Source organism: Limulus polyphemus, unplaced genomic scaffold (genome assembly GCF_000517525.1).
Source record: "Limulus polyphemus unplaced genomic scaffold, Limulus_polyphemus-2.1.2 Scaffold7647, whole genome shotgun sequence".
In the NCBI taxonomy this organism is placed as follows: Eukaryota; Metazoa; Arthropoda; class Merostomata; order Xiphosura; family Limulidae; genus Limulus; species Limulus polyphemus.
In genome coordinates this window covers 1-19,660 of record NW_013673257.1, presented here as the reverse complement: position 1 = coordinate 19,660, position 19,660 = coordinate 1, and the positions used below count along the sequence as shown (strand labels likewise).

General features: G+C 33.4%; 1 protein-coding gene across 1 annotated transcript; it reads right to left on the bottom strand.

Annotated features, from left to right (window-relative positions):
* Positions 1–217: 217 nt before the first annotated feature.
* On the bottom strand, positions 218–14,691 carry LOC106474755 (DNA-directed RNA polymerase III subunit RPC5-like). The gene is made up of 6 exons (XM_022403063.1): positions 14,592–14,691; positions 7,643–7,737; positions 5,563–6,095; positions 4,643–4,708; positions 4,059–4,184; positions 218–1,620 (listed from the first exon to the last, which is right to left on the bottom strand). Exons 1-6 carry the CDS (start codon positions 14,666–14,668, stop codon positions 1,558–1,560), a joined length of 960 nt encoding a protein of 319 aa, XP_022258771.1. The 5' UTR covers positions 14,669–14,691; the 3' UTR covers positions 218–1,557.
* Positions 14,692–19,660: the final 4,969 nt, after the last annotated feature.

Genomic DNA, 19,660 nt, shown 5'->3' with positions numbered 1-19,660 from the left:
AATTATTTTACTTCTCGAGTTCAAACTTTAGTATTGTGAAATCTACAAGAATTGATTATCAAAATGGATGAAGACTTTTATGAGACGTGTGTCTCCCTTAATAAATTTACTACACCTTGTTAGGTGTGGCTGAAGGAAAATTTCATTAAAACACACACCACACATACTACAGAACAATTAATTTTACACTCCAAAGGATTATTGGAAATTCTTGATATACAAATAGAAATATCTTTATTAATCTCTTTTTAAAGATTTCATTTGAAAAGTCACAAGCTTCTACAGTTTTGCTATACACAAACTTTTGTCTTTCTGCCAATGGAAATGAGCATTTTTTCAATATGTATAATACACAATGTTTTTTAATGAAATTAATATACCTACTTAGCTCTTCATATGAGATGTTTCTCTATTCAACTAATCTGGAATGAAATATTAAATATTTTTAAAAACAAAATTACCCTCCGGCTAGTAAATTTCAGTGTACCTGTTGATCACCAACACTTTTCGTTGATAACTCTTCTCTCTTACACAATATAAAATTATTTCATACCTGTACAAAGCGTACCTTTTTCTGGTGACTGAATTATCACATAAACACATGAACTATATTCAAAACCTTCAATTTTAATTTTCAAGCATTTCTGAATTGTTAAACAATTAGTTTAAGTTTAATGGTTTAAGCCAAAAATAATAAGAACAAAAAATACACGATTATATTTTGTGTTTCGTGATATACCTAATACCAAAGTGGCTTTTTGGTTTTAATAACGATTTATATATAAAAAATTAAGTAAAAAAAAAAATGATTTATTGTTTTTCACAAATTTTTTTTACAAACTAGAAAATAGTTCTTAGTAGGGTTCTTTCTCTAGGTTATTCACAAAGTTGTAATATCTGTTTTTTTTAATAATAAGTGAGTCAAGTTTGGGATGTTTGTTACTCAGTCAAGAAACAGTGAAGCTACTACAGTAGATAACCAATCACAATTATGGAGTAAAAGTGAGTTTTATAAATCAATGGATTTTGTGAGATGTTGTCAATAATTTCACTAAATTAAGCTTTTATGAATTGCTAGATAATACAACTTTTCATCCGAAAATGAATAGCCCAGCAACACCGAGGCAGTCTTATATATCGTTAGTGAAACATCGAGAGAAAGAATGATAATTTTTCTCTTTTCTTGATAAGGAGAAAGGTTTACGGCTTCTAATCACACTTGTTTCTTTTTGTCTTACAGAGAAAATTATGAGTAGATCTTCTTAATTTTCTTGGCAGTAATTCTTAACACTTGCACAAAGTGTCTAAAAAACATCAGAGGACAACTGTGCAGAATCTGAACAGTATTTCCTCATAAACCACACCTTGAACAAAAAACATTCCTCCTTGCAGTAATCATGTGAACAGCTGGATTTTAAAGCACATCTGTATGACATTATACCTATAAATCATTAGGTGTGCCATATTTTAACTGCTGGTTCCCAAAATTCAAATTTCTCTACTGTCTCCACTCCAGGATAAATACTTTAGTTAGATATACAAAGAATGTGTGCAGTGCTAGGAGTCAGGGTTTACTGTACCCTTCAAGTAATAGAATCCAGACTTGAATACACAGTAGTTCTGAAAGAAAAGAAAATGTTACTGTCATTATAATGTTGGCTTTAGAACCTAATTAACTTTGTTTTTGTTGGACTGACATGGGTACAAACTAATATAAGTTAGAAGTCCAGACATATCACTTTTTTTAATAGATAACCATATTAATTAGTTATTTCTGATCAAAAGAAAACTACCAATATAGATAAGAGTTGAAAACTTACCTTATCAATTAATAAAGATAACTCTCTACAATGACTAGAGGTAAATAATGTCTTAAATCAATACAAAATAATATTAAAATCGATAATGATTGAAGATAACTATCTACAATGACTAGAGGTAAATAATGACATAAATCAATACAAACTAAAATAAAAAATCTATAATGACTGAAGATAACTCTCCACAATGACTAGAGGTAAATAATGTCATAAATGAATATAAAATAATATTGAAATCTATAATGACTGAAGATAACTCACTACAATGACTAGAGGTAAATAATGTAATAAATCAATATAAAATAATATTAAAATCGATAATGACTGAAGATAACTCTCTACAATGACGAGAGGTAAATGCCATAAATCAATACAAAATAAAATAAATATATACAATGACTAGAATGCATTGACTCCTTAAATGGGTATATCCTTGCTTTTAGCAATATTATCAATCATTAATACCATTTTAAAAATAGCATTAGTAAGAAAATATTATTCAGATACCAAGAGTGTTTACAAACTTTTTATAAGCTCTTATATTCAAGTTACATAACTTCACTAGGGGCAGCATTGCCTAGTGGTCAAAAGGTTGCCAGTTTAAAAACAGCCTGGGACATGTCACTGTATTCTTGACAAGATTCTTTACACTAAATACTTCAGTTTACCCAACTGTATGATGGGTACCAACAGGTAGCTCAAGGTTAAGATGAAATGGACTGACAAACCATCCAGGAAAAATATGTTATCATACTTATTCACTTGTGGCAGAGGAAACCAGAGTTAAGCACCAGCCTTATGTGCATTTTAAATCAGGAAAAACAGTTTATCCTCAGCTCTAAGAATCACAAGACTATTTTGGACCACAAACTAATGTTTATCTTCAGCTCTAAGAATCACAAGACTATTTTGGACCACAAACTAATGTTTATCCTCAGCTCTAAGAATAACAAGACTATTTTGAACCATGAACCAATGTTTATCCTCAGCTCTAAGAATCACAAGTCTCTTATCTGAACCATGAACTACTGTTTATCCTCAGTTCTAACAATCAAAAGACTTGAATCATGAACTAATGTTTATTCTCAGCTCTAAGAATCACAAGACTCTATCTTGAACCATGAACTACTGTTTTTCCTCAGCTCTAGGAATCTCAAGACTCTATTCTGAACCATGAACTACTGTTTATCCTCAGCTCTAAGAATCACAAGACTCTATTTTGAACCATGAAATACTGTTTATTCTCAGCTCTAAGAACCACAAGACTATCTTGAACCATGAACTACTGTTTATCCTCAGTTCTAACAATCACAAGACTATCTTGAACCATGAACTACTGTTTATCCTCAGTTCTAACTATCAGAAGACTCTATCTTGAATTTTGAACAACTGTTCATATTTGACTCACCTAATTCTGTTAAAGTTAGTCATTTATTCTGATGATATTTCACGTAGTTAGTAAGTGTTAAAGCAGTGCTGGAAGTATGTCCAAGTCTTACTGTTCTTATATTCTTCCATGCAATAAAGATACTTAACTTACAAATAAGTGTTGAGTGTTTTGTCTTGGCAACTAAATCCTTAAAATTAAATACATTTTTAATTCCAAAAACTAGTCTCAGGGCACACTGAATTTGCAGTTGTGGATATATCTCGCCTAAGTAATTTACTTACCAATGTTCTTTTTTAACATGGCACAATTTTTTTTGTTTTTGTAAATGACAAACTGTAGAAATTTATAAGTGGTCATCGATCCAACATATCTTGGATAATGTTAATTTTACAAGTTGTTTCTTTGTATTAAAGTTATTAAAATGTATCTTATTTTACGGATGTAGTTTCCAAAAAGAAAACTGTAAGTAGTTGTTTGGACATTCATGTGTTCTTGCTGTACAGAAGAATAAGGAAATGTTTCTAGTATTGTTCAAACACTAGCTAAATATAATGTTATCTTAACAACTGAGAGGGCTAGAAACAGTTAGTCTTGTACCTACATGTCTGATGTTGGCTTTAAATGAACAAAATTCAACCTTCAAACTGTACACTAGCTATTAAACAACACATTAGTGGACTTAAAATATTTTTGCAAGCAAGCTTTATTAGACTGGAAACAAGAAAACTGAAGTAAGGTAATAGGTTTGATTTAGTTATATGTATAAAACAAATTTGTAGAAAAACTCAAGTTGAATTATTACAATCTAGTCATAAAGTATCAGCTGCATCTCAGAAATAGTTGAATACCTTTAGTAATTTTTTACATTCCTCTTCAGACAAAGACTCCCCGAGCTGATCTTCAACCTTCTTTTGTAACATACCTGGTCGGAGTCGAGCAGTGGTGGCAAACGCCTCTATTAAAACTTCTCGAATCTGTACGAGATTTTATAAATTCAAAGGGTATTTGTTTATTGTGTTGGACAAACTTAATCAACATGTAACTGATGTCATTAACTCGTGATCCTAATTAAATCAAGCAATCTAATGAGAAACTTGTTATGTGTCAGAACAGCTGATGGGGAATATTTACATATCTTAAAATCATTTTCATTATTTTTCTTTGCCAAGTTCAGTAAATCTCACAAGGATATCTTTTTCAGTTCCATTCATGAAAACTTCCTTTACCCCTGATTAACACAGTAACTGCTGTAATATGATATGTGCCAATAATAATTTTAGGACAACATCGTTGTGTTTTCAACCTAACCAATAGCAATAACAACAAATCTAAAACACGTAATCGTTACATTTTTATTTACAAAGCACATGTTCATCCCCGACAGTGAACGTGTTAAAAAACATCTAAAGAGATACATAAAGTATCACCTTACCCTGTCTAAGTGGTCTCCAAAGTGGGTAAATACAAATAAAGGCTCAGGAGTCGTGTTCTGTGGCCACTGCCAAATACAAGATTTCATCTCATCATTAAAGAAGAAAACATAAATATCTTGGGTCATAAAATAACTTTAGGTAAAAAAATGTAACTACCTAAAGATATACACAAACACATGTTTGTTCAAAGTTTCATTTATCAGTTTACAATCACTCATGATAATGTGAGAGACCTAAACATTCCAGTACCAGAAAATAATTCCCGAAAACAATGTGACAAACATCACTATTTGTAGTATCAGATAACAATCACCCATATTGAAAGCCAAATGTAAGTGATCTGGTACTAGTGTATAATCACCAATATTGATTTAAATATTTTTTGTACCAGTTTAGAACCATCTGTAATATTAAAAACAAAACTGGTGAAGCATTACAACTATAGCTTAAAATACGGATAAAACCACAAATAAGTAAGGTTTATGAAATACCAATGAAATCTTTATTAATAAAACAAAATTCTCAAATTATTTGCTCAGAACTGCTGAATTTTCTCTCACTCTCTCTTTTGTTTATAAGTAATCGTACATTCTCTGTAACCATATATATATATACACATGGATCACTTCTATTAACCTAGCATTAAATAACCACTCTTAAATAAGGTTAATTGTATCTGGTATTTTCTATTTTAATAATATTTGTTAACTGTATACCAGTAACAAATATAAAGTACACAAATGTACAAAACTGAACTAATGTTTTATTCTGCCTACTTTCTTATACTTAACAATTTCTATTGCTTCAAGTTGTTAATGAGCACAAACATATCAGACAAACATTGCACACAACTTATCCTGCACTGGAACTTAAATGTTTAGATATATATTAAAGATTTCCGTGACAAACTTTTACCTACTTTATTCTGTAACCTAACGCCACCAACAGCTAGAACAGCTTCCTCGAGAAGTTCATCTGACACACTGCCACTAAAAATGTGGCTCCCCGATGTCTTCAGGTCTAAAAAATGACGAAGGTCCCTCAGAGACAAACAAAGTTGATCCTGGAGTTTCTCTCTGGTGAAGTTGAAAAGCTCTTCTTTCAGTTCTGGTGATAGCATGTAAGCTGATGTGGTAGGAGATATTTCAAAAGTTGCCATGCGAGGATGAGGTGGGCCATTAACAACTTTACTGGTTGTTGCTTTATTCGCTTCTAAACTGACAGGGGGTTGTATGGGCCCATTGGTGACCTTCTGTGGTGACCAGGGGGGTTTCTTTGGTTTAGGTGACCCCATGATTCCTAAAACCTTCACAGGAGACTTTGGTTCTTTTTTAGTTTCTATACCTCCATCAGTCCCACTTCCTTCGTTGTCATCACTAGTTGACGATCGATGAGATTTTGTACGTTTCCGTTGTTTTGTTCGAGGTAACTTGGGTGAAGCTGGAACCTCTTCTGAAGGACAATGAACAAAGATGATGAAAATATTCAATTACTTTCAAACTCTTCAACTTATTTTATAAAATATTTTATCCTAGTGTAAAAAAATTACTTTAAATTCTCATTTTTAACTTCTTTACTAAGGAAAAGTGAGATACAGAATTTTAAAAATTACATTCCAACATTTACTCTGTTGTTTCACTTTTTATCAACATAGTTTTTTGTAAATAAGTGAACGAAATTTTGCACAATCTGAACACACATTTTCACTCACAAAAAAAGATGAGACTAAACTCAAGATCTTTGAACTTTAGTAATCAAAGCTTAAAAAGAAAGACAACAGAATATTAAGGATTTAAGTTTTGGTTTGTCAAATTACCAGTAATAAAAAACTATTTATAAATGAGTTACATCAATGTTTGTTTTAACATTAAACTTAGTGAGCATGAACTATCTTAAGAATAAAAATTAGAAGGGGGTTCGTACACCATTTTGAAAAATAAATTCCATGAAATTTTCATGACACTGACTCTAAATTTCATGACATATTTTGGCCATCCGAATACATTTATACATCTTCAGATAGATCAAGTAAAAGGCAGATTACAGTTTAACAAAATTTATTTCCAATTCTTAATCACTTTACTTTGAGTCAAATGACATATGAAATGTTAACAAATATATATATCAATATCAAAAATTACTAATGGTGTTTACTTCTGCCAGCTTACTGTTAATTACAGCATTATAGGGTACCTTTTACTGACTACAAAGAAAATTCCATGACTTTTATGCTAAAAACCCATTTCTTCCAGGATTTCCAGGTATGGAAAAATTATTTAAAAATTCCATGCCTTTTTCAGGATTTTAATGACCATACGAAGTCTGTTAGAAATTAAAGAGAACATGAAAATCCATAGCTTCAAATACGAATGGCCAATATCAAGTGTTTGTAAAGTAGAAGTAAAAGAGATAGAATTTGAAATAACAATCAATAATGTACCATAAATACCCGTCTACAGTGCACATCTACCAAACTTTTTGAGCTCAAATATGAAGTGCACACTAAACGAGGGAACGGTATTATTCCAGAATTTTTTAGGTGAAATTTTCAGTCCAATTGTTGCCTCAACACATATTATATTCTGACGTAATAATCGTCTTTCCTTGTCAGATCACCATGGATTCTTGGGGTCTACTTTGACTAAAGCCTGAACTCCTTTCATGCCTTAAGTCATACACGTATACCGGATTTGTTTTGTCAACAAAAGAACTGCATGGTTTATTTGCTAATAAAGATCAGTGAAAATATAATCGGGCAAAACTTTTTGGGAGCTTTTTGCGCTGGATGGTAAGATGATTTTGTTATCCTATGGTACAATACATTTTTAGAGTAACGTTCAGTTGTAGTCACTATCTTGTGCTTTATGTACAGGGCATGATTTAAAAACACATATACTGCTGAAAAATCAAAGTTATTATTTTATACGTGAAATTAAAATGTGAAACGTAGCACTTCAATTACAAGGGTACTGACAATAGTAGAAAACCTTTATCATCACCTTTATTTTCCTGACGAGTTAAACTTAGAACTCGAGACAACTGGAGCCAGCGAGCTTCCCAGAGCATTTGTTGTCTTTGGAATACATCAGGAAAACTGAAAATTAGTTCAACAATGAGAACAGGTTTTCTGTATAATAAACACATTACATTAATGGTGGTGTACCTTCCTAATGAAGACGGGTTTTCTCTATAATAAACACATTACATTAATGGTGGTTTACCTTCCTAATGAGGACGGGTTTTCTCCATAATAAACACATTACATTAATGGTGGTTTACCTTCCTAATGAGGACGGGTTTTCTCTATAATAAACACATTACATTAATGGTGGTTTACCTTCCTAATGAAGACAGGTTTTCTCTATAATAAACACATTACATTAATGGTGGTTTACCTTCCTAATGAAGACAGGTTTTCTCTATAATAAACACATTACATTAATGGTGGTTTACCTTCCTAATGAAGACAGGTTTTCTCTATAATCAACACATTACATTAATGGTGGTTTACCATCCTAATGAGGACAGGTTTTCTCTATAATCAACACATTACATTAATGGTGGTTTACCATCCTAATGAGGACGGGTTTTCTCTATAATAAACACATTACATTAATGGTGGTTTACTTTCCTAATGAAGACAGGTTTTCTCTATAATAAACACATTACATTAATGGTGGTTTACCTTCCTAATGAGGACAGGTTTTCTCTATAATAAACACATTACATTAATGGTGGTTTACCATCTTGGTGAAGATGGATTTTCTCTATAATAAACACATTACATTAATGGTGATTCCTCTCCAGGTATAACAGGCAGCTACTAGAGAAAATGAGCACAAATAAAGAACAAACTAATTTTATATAATTTCAAAATTAATCAAATGCAGAAGAAAACAAAAGGTATATTTCATTTAAAAAACAAAACAAATAAAATCATTGTTTTCTGTTTCAAATAATCAAAGCAAAAATTTTCAACATAAATATGTTTGTTAGTTTGTTTTGAATTTTGTGCAAAGCTACATGAGGGCTATTTGAGCTAGCCATCCCTAATTTAGCAGTGAAAGACTAGAGGGAAGGCAGCTAGTCATCATCACCCACTGCCAACTCTTGGGCTACTCTTTTACCAACGAATAGTGGGATTGACCATCACATTATAATGCCCCCATGGGCCAACATAAATATGAACAGAAGTGTTAACACTGAATCAAATATAACGCATGCATTCTTAGGCAATCAGTAAATACAGAGGGCCTGTAGTACTGATGTATAATCTACATAATCTTCACAGAGATATTACATCATAAAATTAACATTAGTTTGTTTAGTTGTGATACAAGTGAAATTTGTCTTACTTATATAAAAAATGATTTTTAAAATTAGGCTTAGAGCTTATGGGTGCAAAATAAATGTCTTATCTGGAAAAGTTGAGGACACCACATACTGACATCATAACTTTCAACCACTAGTACAGACTCTGTTTTATAACTTTGAAGAAGAATGCACAAAATCATCAGCAATTTACTAATTATAATGAACTTTATTTCTTTAAATTACTTTTAAGTAAAGTTAGAAGCTCACATCTTGTTTAGTGTTCAAATATTAAAACACGGCTGCAAAGTTTATGGTAGTAAAAAAAACCATTAAGATGTAGGATCAAAACGTTGTCGGTAACTCCGTTAAATAAATAAAACAAAAAAATAACCTTAGTGGAGAGAAAAAAAAATTGAAGGATCAAGAGTTTGGTAAATAATATTACAAAAAACTGCCTGAAACCTTACTGGTTTTAACAAGTGTACTTCTCAGAATCAAAGTTTGTAATACTACATTTTATACACAAAGGATTATATGCCAGGTAAAAATATGATCTAAAATACATCAACATTTGAAGAGACAGCTACTGCCAATGTTTGTAGACAGCTGCTACCAATTTTGTAGAGACAGTTGCTACCAATGCTTGTAGAGACAGTTGCTACCAATGTTTGTGGAGACAACAGCTGCCAATGCTTGTAGAGACAGTTGCTACCAATGCTTGTGGAGACAACAGCTGCCAATGCTTGTAGAGACAGGTGCTACCAATGTTTGTGGAGACAGCAGCTGCCAATGTTTGTACAGACAGGTGCTACCAATGTTTGTGGAGACAGCAGCTGCCAATGTTTGTACAGACAGGTGCTGCCAATGTCTGTGCAGACAGGTGCTACCAATGTTTGTGGAGACACTCACTACCGACAATGTTTGTGGAGACACCAGCTACTGCCAATGTTTGTATAGACAGGTACAACCAATATTTGTGGAGACAGCTGCTGCCAATGTTTATGTAGACACCTGCTACCAATATCTGTAGAGACAGCTACTGCCAATGTTTGTAGAGACAGCTGCTACCAATATTTGTAGAGACAGCTGCTGCCAATGTTTGTAGACACTTGCTACCAATATTTGTAGACAGTTGCTACCAATGCTTGTGGAGACAACAGCTGCCAATGCTTGTAGAGACAGGTGCTACCAATGTTTGTGGAGACAGGCATTACCATTGTTTGTGGAGACAGCTACTGCCAATGTTTGTATAGACAGGTACAACCAATATTTGTGGAGACAGCTACTGTCAATGTTTGTATAGACAGGTACAACCAATATTTGTGAATAGCAGCAGCAGCTGTCTCCACAGATATTGGTTGTACCTGTCTATACAAACATTGGCAGTAGCTGTCCCAATGTTTGTAAACTTTATCAGTTTTTGAACAAATAATCATCCCCTTATTGTAATGGTGATACAATTATTCAATTCTGAAGAATGCCCAGAAAGTTTAATAATTTTATTACTAGATGGAGTATTCATTGCAGTGGTCAAGTGTTAAATATTTTTTTGGACTTTAGAAATTAATGGCACTTTCTTTTCATTTAAAATATTTTGTGTGGAATTCAGCTTTATTTGAAATAGTATTTTAAAACTTAAAAACTAATGCATTTTGATTTGATTATACAGTCTCTTCATTTTCAAATACACTTTTCAGGTATACTAACACCAAAGAATAAAAATGGTTCCTCATTAGCTGAAAAATATCGAAACCATTCTCAAATATTAGTCTTTAAAATGCTCTTCACTCGTTCAATAAACAAACTACAAGACTGGATCAACACTACTTCCTGAAACTGTAGGTATGGTAAGTGATCATATGAAGGCACTTACCAAGCTACAATGACAGAAATCTCCATGTTTACATTTGATCAAGTTATAAATTACAGTAAATAATTGCCAAAAGAATCAGACATTCCACTTGCACTGTTATGTGTAATAGCATTAAAATGTGTTTTATCGAGTGGCCATATTTAAAACACTGAGTATTGTTTTAGATGGTTACAAAGAAGTTAAGAATGATAAGGTGTTTCAATTCTACCACTTTATAACAGTGCGTGTTGTTTTGGGTAATTACTAAGATTAGATATGAAGTTTTCAGTTTTTACCCTTCACAAACAACAGTGTTGTTTTGGGTAAACATTACACAATACATATTACACTGTAACAGAAGTGTAGTTGCAATAACCAAGTTTTCTCAAACTTATTAGTGAACGTGAACAAAGAGGAATAGCAGCTTGATGTTGTTATAACAAATGGAAATAGTTGGTAAACTTTTCAAGTTAATTTTTATAGTTCATAAAATGATTACTTTTCACAAGTCATAAACCACTGAAACTTGCTATCATGCAGCATTCAAACAGTGGGAGATTTTTTTTCTTGTTGACACAAACCATTTGAGAATGTCTGAAGAGTGATTACACATTAAATGTCACTCCTGTAAAATTTGTTCTTTTGATTGGTTAAACAATAGTTGTTGTATTAAGAATTAAACACACACCATCTAAACATTATAAGTATCAACTCCTTTCACACATTTCAGTTGATCATTGTAGTGTAGCACAACGTGTTATATTTAGCGACTCAATAAAATTTATTGAATACATAGTGTATTCACGACTTAAGAGTTTTTGTTTGTTTGTTTAGAATTTTGCACAAAGCTACCGAGAGCTATTTGTGCTAGCCGTCCTAATTTAGCAGCAAAAGACTAGAGGGAAGGCAGCTAATCATCACCACCCACTGCCAACTCTTGGGTTACTCTTTTACTTAGGAATAGTGGGATTGATCATCACATTATAATGCCCCCATGGCTGAAAGGGCAAGCATGTTTGGTGTGATGGGGATTCGAACCCTCGACCTGCATATTGCGAGTTGAGCCCCCTAACCAGCTGACCATGCCGGGCCTGATGTAAGAGAAGTGATATGGTAGAGTAAGTATGAAACAAAAAATACATTATTTCCCTCCTTTCCAAGACAATTGTTTAATTAATCAACAACATTGTTAAGAAAACATGACTGAAAATAACACTTTCTTTGGTGCCATGTTGTTATAGTTGAAGTTCCACATCTATTTTCTAATCCAACTGTTAGTGCTACCCTGTTCTGTTTAGCTATCTATTACACATGTTTAATTAATCAAAGATTTTATGTTAAAAAGATTTGTTTTGCTTAAGTCAGCTGTAGTTCTCTTCATTGTCTGCATCAGGGTGCTCCTGCAATGTAAACTTCTCAAATATAGCTACGAGTACCACCAAATATGTACAAAAACATTTATTTACTAGTTAAGATTTAAAAACATGATAACTGTTCTATATAACATACTTCTAAACTATATGTGAATGTCTTATTTCATTTATATGGATTACCTGTAAACTAGTAATTATGATGATGTCATAATTATATTATATGGATAACTTGTAAACTAGTAATTATGATAATGTCATAATTATATTATATGGATAACTTGTAAACTAGTAATTATGATGATGATGATGTCATAATTAAATTATGCAAATTAGTGTTTTAGAAGGTTCAAACCTTTGTTTGGTAACATGTTCCAAACGTTTAGGGTCAAAAACTACTCTTCATTCAAACCCTACCCACTTCACTGTCAAAGGTATCCAAGCACTCCTTAAGCCCACTCAACATGTACAAAAATGTACAATACAGAGATACACCAGACAGACATTGAATTGTTAGAAAGGTGTCAAAACATCATTAATAGTGAAATGAAAAGGGAGAAATTATCAATTGATTGCAGTGCAGAAAATCAATAAATAAACAGCATTGTTTTGTTGCATGTCACTGAATGTGCAAAATTATCAAGTGATTGCAGTGCAGAAAATCAATAAATCAATCAGCAGTGTTTGGTTGCATGTCACTGAATGTGCAAAATTATCAAGTGATTGCAGTGCAGAAAATCAATAAATCAATCAGCAGTGTTTGGTTGCATGTCACTGAATGTGCAAAATTATCAAGTGATTGCAGTGCAGAAAATCAATAAATCAATCAGCAGTGTTTGGTTGCATGTCACTGAATGTGCAAAATTATCAAGTGATTGCAGTGCAGAAAATCAATAAATCAATCAGCAGTGTTTGGTTGCATGTCACTGAATGTGCAAAAGACCGTACAAAACCAACTGGGATGTTGAGAGCACGGAATTTAAAAATATTCACATTTCTTTAACATGCAATTGAAGCGTGACAAACATTCATTTATTATGATTGCACAAACATCTGTGAGGTCTGTGTAGTGTGCTCTCCATGGATGTAAAGAAACTTAATCGCCGATAACGAGAGATGTTTCAGCCAGTATTGAAGTTATAACTGAATACAGGACTGAGAGCTTACGGGTAGAAAGTTCAGCTATAGCTGTATTGAGTCAGTTGTGAGGATCTGAGATGGTGGTGTTACATGCATTCTGTATCTTCGGTATGGGGATAATCTCCCTAAGTCTTACCATATCTAATGGATTCAGTTGTGAGGATCTGAGATGGTGGTGTTACATGGATTCTGTATCTTCAGTATGGGGATAATCTCCCTAAGTCTTACCATATCTAATGGATTCAGTTGTGAGGATCTGAGATGGTGGTGTTACGTGCATTCTGTATCTTCAGTATGGGGATAATCTCCCTAAGTCTTACCATATCTAATGGATTCAGTTGTGAGGATCTGAGATGGTGGTGTTATGTGCATTCTGTATCTTCAGTATGGGGATAATCTCCCTAAGTCTTACCATATCTAATGGATTCAGTTGTGAATGATTGTGGCAGTTGATTTAGGTGTACTTCATTACATGAACTGTACTTCAAATGTTTCCATATCTAATGCTCAAGGATACTAAGAAGTTATAAAATATGTTTCAGGAAGCGAGTTGTTCCAGCAACACAATGATTAACTGGTTTCAAAATAAAGATATGAACATTTTAAATGCTCCCCTCCCTGAGTTATGACCTATAAAACATCCCTCAGATTATGGTCATCATTAACTAACCAAACTTTTGAAACAACATTAGAGACAAACTGAAAAAGACACCATATGGAACCTAGTCAAGAGCATGCTATGTGAAAGAACAGCAATTATTGACGACAACTGTATTATATAATGATGATAGTGATCCGAAAGACCTTCTTCTGAAACCATCTGTCCAAAATCTTCTGGCAAGGCATGGTATGTGTCTGTACAATAACTACTAGCTGTAATCAATATTGTGTTTATCCAGTTACAAAGAAATGGTAACTCTCAAATATTACCCTTTTATTGTTGTAGTGAACTGTACCCACATTCTAACACGATACTGTTTCAGTTAACAGCACTTATATAGCTGCAGAAACAGAAAACAGGCTTTACAAAAATGTAAAGATTTTAATAAATCTAGTAGCTATTTGTAAGTAATAAATTTTGGAAATAAAAAAATAACAAACCAAAATAAACAATAAGTCGGCTAATAATAAGAGAAAGACTGTAGCCTGAAAACTTGAAAAATAAATACAGTATACCAGAAACTCAGATATAATAGTGATTTTTAAGTTATCTGTTTGATAAGAGTGTATAAGAAGCAGCATTTTAGGCGTGATGTATCAGATTTCACTTACTTTTCAATAAAATGTTGGTCGAAAGGAAGTAGGAACTCCCAGCCTTGAGTACAGGTACGTCTACCCAGCTGCTCCATGATGTGCAGCAAGTCGTCATTAGGTAGCTGTCGCAAGCAATAACAACAGATTAACAAATATAAATCATCACAAGAGATTTTTTAATTCTCATATTACCAACTTGCTTCTATGCTGCTTAATACGAGTGGAGTTCACACATCGCCGATATTTTCTAAGTAAAATAGAAACTATACCCCAGATTAATGGGGTTAACTGGATTATTGATTATTAATACAGTATGCGTGTCTTCACAAAATATCAGATGTTTTAATTAAAAGGTTTTTAAGATTTTTTTAATTAAAGCTTTACTTTTTTGTTTTTGAATGTTAATTATCTCACGTGCAAAGTAATTTTGATTTTAAGAATAAGAATACCTTTTTTGCATCAGAAAACAGTCGTGTCATTTTCAAAATCTCTATAACCTCCTAGTCAAATCCAGATAAATATTAAATGTTTTTTTTTAGAAACCTTTATATTCTATCTGTTATTTTCTGTATGAGTTTGGTCGTAACCACCAGAAAATATTAGAAGATTTAAGTTGCAATTTTGTAATTCAAAATTACTTTGCATGTTGGATAGTCAACACTTGGAAAGAAAAAATGCATGAGCAAATTGTTACTTAAAAAAACTTAATAAAAAGACAATGAAACCTTGAAATGTTTACTGATAATATGCAAAATTTCATGAAGATATGCTTACTGTATTAAAAGCTGTAGTGGACTGAGCCCATAGTGGGATAGTTAACAATATGCAAATCGGTGGTTCTTTCTACAGAGTTACATTCAAAACTTAATTAAACATCTTTATCATCAATGTATGTAAATAAACTTGGCATCAAAACATAGTTTACAATTACAAGTTTTATATTATTTAAGCTTTACTTTCTTAAATATTTAAATAAATTCTTAATCTTAACTTCTCTGTGTCACACGATTCATCTTGCCTCTAATTTCTCCTTCCATGTGTCCAACCAATTAGAAACACAGACTATATATATATTGGAAGATCATAATATAAAATGTAAACCTCCCACATTTTTGATTTGCTGATATATATAAATACATTTGGTCAACCGACCAGTGAAGCATCGTCCACATATCATGTAAAACATTTATATAAACCATGTATCCTTATTTATTGGTCATGTTTGTAAGCAATGGCAAAAGAAAATTTAAACAGAAATCTTCTATTGCTCAGTTGTTTAGTTTCGGCAGTCAAAGTTTACAAGAAAATGTTGTCTAGTGAGTGAAATCAAAGCTCCAAGCAGTAACGAAATTCTTTTTTAGCTTATTTAGAAAGCCAAATAATTATAGTAGTTTTGAGACATTTTATTCTAATGCCTGAGAAAAAAGTAGATTTAGTATAAGTATGGGACCTGAATAAAAATAGTCTCAAGGTTAAAGTAAGTGCTAAATTTCTTGTTATATATATATATATATATATTTATTTGATTTATTGTTATATTTTTGACCTAAGTAATTACAACATAAAAAATTAGAAACTCATTAGGTTAGATAAAACTTAAATTAAAAATTCCTTGTGATACTAGTTTGTGGAAAGCATGGGGTTTGGGGTAACCTGACTGTCTGATCACCCTGAGGTCTCCTGCTGAAGCATGGGGTTTGGGGTAACCTGACTGTCTGATTACCCTGAAGTCTCCTGCTGAAGCATGGGGTTTGGGGTAACCTGACTGTCTGATTACCCTGAGGTCTCCCGCTGAAGCATGGGGTTTGAGGTAACCTGACTGTCTGATTACCCTGAGGTCTCCCGCTGAAGCATGGGGTAACCTAACTGTCTGATTACCCTGAGGTCTCCCGCTGAAGCATGGGGTAACCTGACTGTCTGATTACCTTGAGGTCTCCTGCTGAAGCATGGGGTAACCTGACTGTCTGATTACCCTGAGGTCTCCCGCTGAAGCATGAAGTAACCTGACTGTCTGATTACCGTGAGGTCTCCTGCTGAAGCATGGGGTAACCTGACTGTCTGATTACCTTGAGGTCTCCTGCTGAAGCATGGGGTAACCTGACTGTCTGATTACCTTGAGGTCTCCTGCTGAAGCATGGGGTAACCTGACTGTCTGATTACCCTGAGGTCTCCCGCTGAAGGCTTTATTGCTTTTAATGTACTGAAGGAAGGTTCAAAGTACAATAAAATTATAAAATTAAGTTAAAGCAGATGTACAAATGCTAGAAGCAATGCTGTTAGAATAAATAATTGTAACAATCTGTTACAATCTTCAGTCATTATAGAAAAATAAATTAATTCCACATTTTCAAACTCGTATAGATGAATTTAGGGTACAGAAAATAAGAGATAAATTATAAAGTTTTACAGAAAAAATGTTTAATATTCATTTAGGAGGTACTAGAGGTTATTCAAACGAAATACGATAGTTGTAAAATGAAAATAACCACTCTTATTCTTAGTATCAAAGTCACGATTTTCCTACACTGAAAATGTATTTCTGATAGGTACTTATCTCCCCTCACATAAATAGCTATTCTCATTCAGTGCTGCCCTCTATATGCAAAAAAAGTATGTATGCCACAAGCTTTCTATCTCCCCTCCATTGGAATTGACTGATTTCAATGCGTCTCTCATGCAAATCATCATGCATCAACCCTCTACCAGTAAGTGTACAACATATTCTCATGATACATGTGACTCTCTCTCTATTCAATTCTACCAAACTATCACATTGAGTTTTGGCATAAAATGGAAGCACTGGTTTTCCATGCGGAGGAAGTGTGACAGGAGGCAAGTACCTATCGGAATACATTTTCAATGTAGGATAATTATAGCTTCTGATATGGTACATTATCTCTCACATAAATAGCTAGAATCCCACATTGAATAGGTGGAGGGAACATTGCGAGGGAAAGAAATAAGCATCCTTTGAAAGCAATCGAAAGACACTCCCTAAGATGAGACAGTCAGATTCTCAGATCTGATGTGGGGAGCCACACCACTTCTGAACCATGTATACTCTTCACCTATCATAGAAAGATGTTGCATATATGGGTAGAAAACAGAGGAGCACATCCAATTGGAAGAGAACTATAACCGGAAAGTGATCCAAACTATGCATTATTTATGAAACTCAATCTCAGAAATTATAAAAGTGGGTAAAATGAAAAGGATGTGACCCTAGGTGTAGAGTGGCTAGAGCACGACAGACTGTACATGGCAAGTCAACTACACCCAAAACCCATACTGCTGGGAACCGACATCCACGTGAGGGTAGGATGAGGCTCATGCTGTTGGTAAGTCAACTACAATCCCAAACCTGGCCATCAGGTATCGACATCCATGTGGGAGTAGAAAAGAGGATCATACCTATGGCAAGTCAACTACAATCAAAACCCAGCCATCTGGCAGGGGTAGAAAAGAGGATCATACTCAAGTTTATGAGACCGGAGTACCCTCTGACTCACGAACGGGGCACATGTGAATATGATAAATTGATATATAGATCAGGGAACCTGACATCCAGTATTGAAAAGATGTCTACATAATGTAAACCATCTCCCCCAAAAGTGAAGTTGACCAGAACCACCCCAAGCCCATTAATATCCCACCCACTTGGAACCAACATCAACATGGGGGGTAGGATGATGGATCCTGAGAAATCATGTAGAAAAATAGCATATTAGGCCTAGCTGATTCTGCATAAGGGGCAGGGAAAAATATGTCCAGTGGTGTAAAAAGTCTATTAAACCTTCATCATCCCGAACAGGTTTACCCATATAACGATCAACCTCACTATGGTTAATAACATAAAAATCCAATGACAGGTCTACCCCCCACCTGCAGCCTGTGAAAATAGTGCCAAAGGTATAACACTCGAAGTGGGAACATGAAGTGTATGTAGAAATATGTAAATCAAAGAAAATTGTTTGATGTAAAATATGGGAGTGTGAGAAAAAAATAAAATAAAGACTGTGAAATTAAGTTAAATTAAAACATTTTTTCAATGTAAAGACGAAAATAATAACGATGAAGAAATCCCACTTCACACGAAGAGCACCAAAAGAAAAATCATCTGAACACGAGTACTGCCAAACGAGAAGTGATAGTTTGGTAGAATTGAATAGAGGGAGCCACAAATGCATCATGAGAGAATGTTGTATTTGTATTGGTGGCAGATTGACACATAATGATTTGCATGAGAGACACATTGGAATCAATCAATTCCAATGGAGGGGAAATAGAAGGCTTGTGGCATATAGAGGGCAGCACTGAACAAGAATAGCTATTTATGTGAGTAGAGGTGATGTACCCTACCAGAGATCACCTTTCACTCAGACAGAATCAGTAAAGGCTTTGTAAATGCACAGAGAAATTTTTACTATAAATACTTTATTAAAAAATCTTAATTTTTTGCATCAACAGACTTGTCAAATATCAGGAAAATATACTTAAAATAAGACCCTAAACTCGAGCACTTTCGAATAGTTGAATATTCCAAAGCCCCCAAGTTTTGGGTCTTATTTTAAATCTGTTACACTTTATATGTGATTCTTTGTGCTAACTCTTTCATCAAAAAGAAAAATATACTTATTATATTTAGTTATAGTATGCAAAGTTTCATAGTTACATAATGGTTACCAAGTTGGTCAAATTGTTCAAGCCTGTATGCATAGGTTTTTAACCAAAATAGTTAAAAACAAACAGATTAAACCACAATAACAAGGATGATTATATATTTGTCAACTTTTAATTTCCTCATCAAAATGTGTAATTTTAGTGAAGAAATGAAAGAACCCATGAATGAAGTACAGACCTAACATATTCTTAGATTCACTACTCACCCTGCAGTAGACCATATTTTCACTGCATTACGGCTCCTTAGTACCACTAAATTATTTTAGGTTATTAGTGGCGAGTAAAGGACTTTATATCAAATCTTACAAAGCGTGATAATAACAAAAACCAAAAAATTAAAACTTGTGTAAAACGCTACTGTATAGTTAGTTATGTATCTGCTTGATTGTTAATGTACGGTAGAAGTT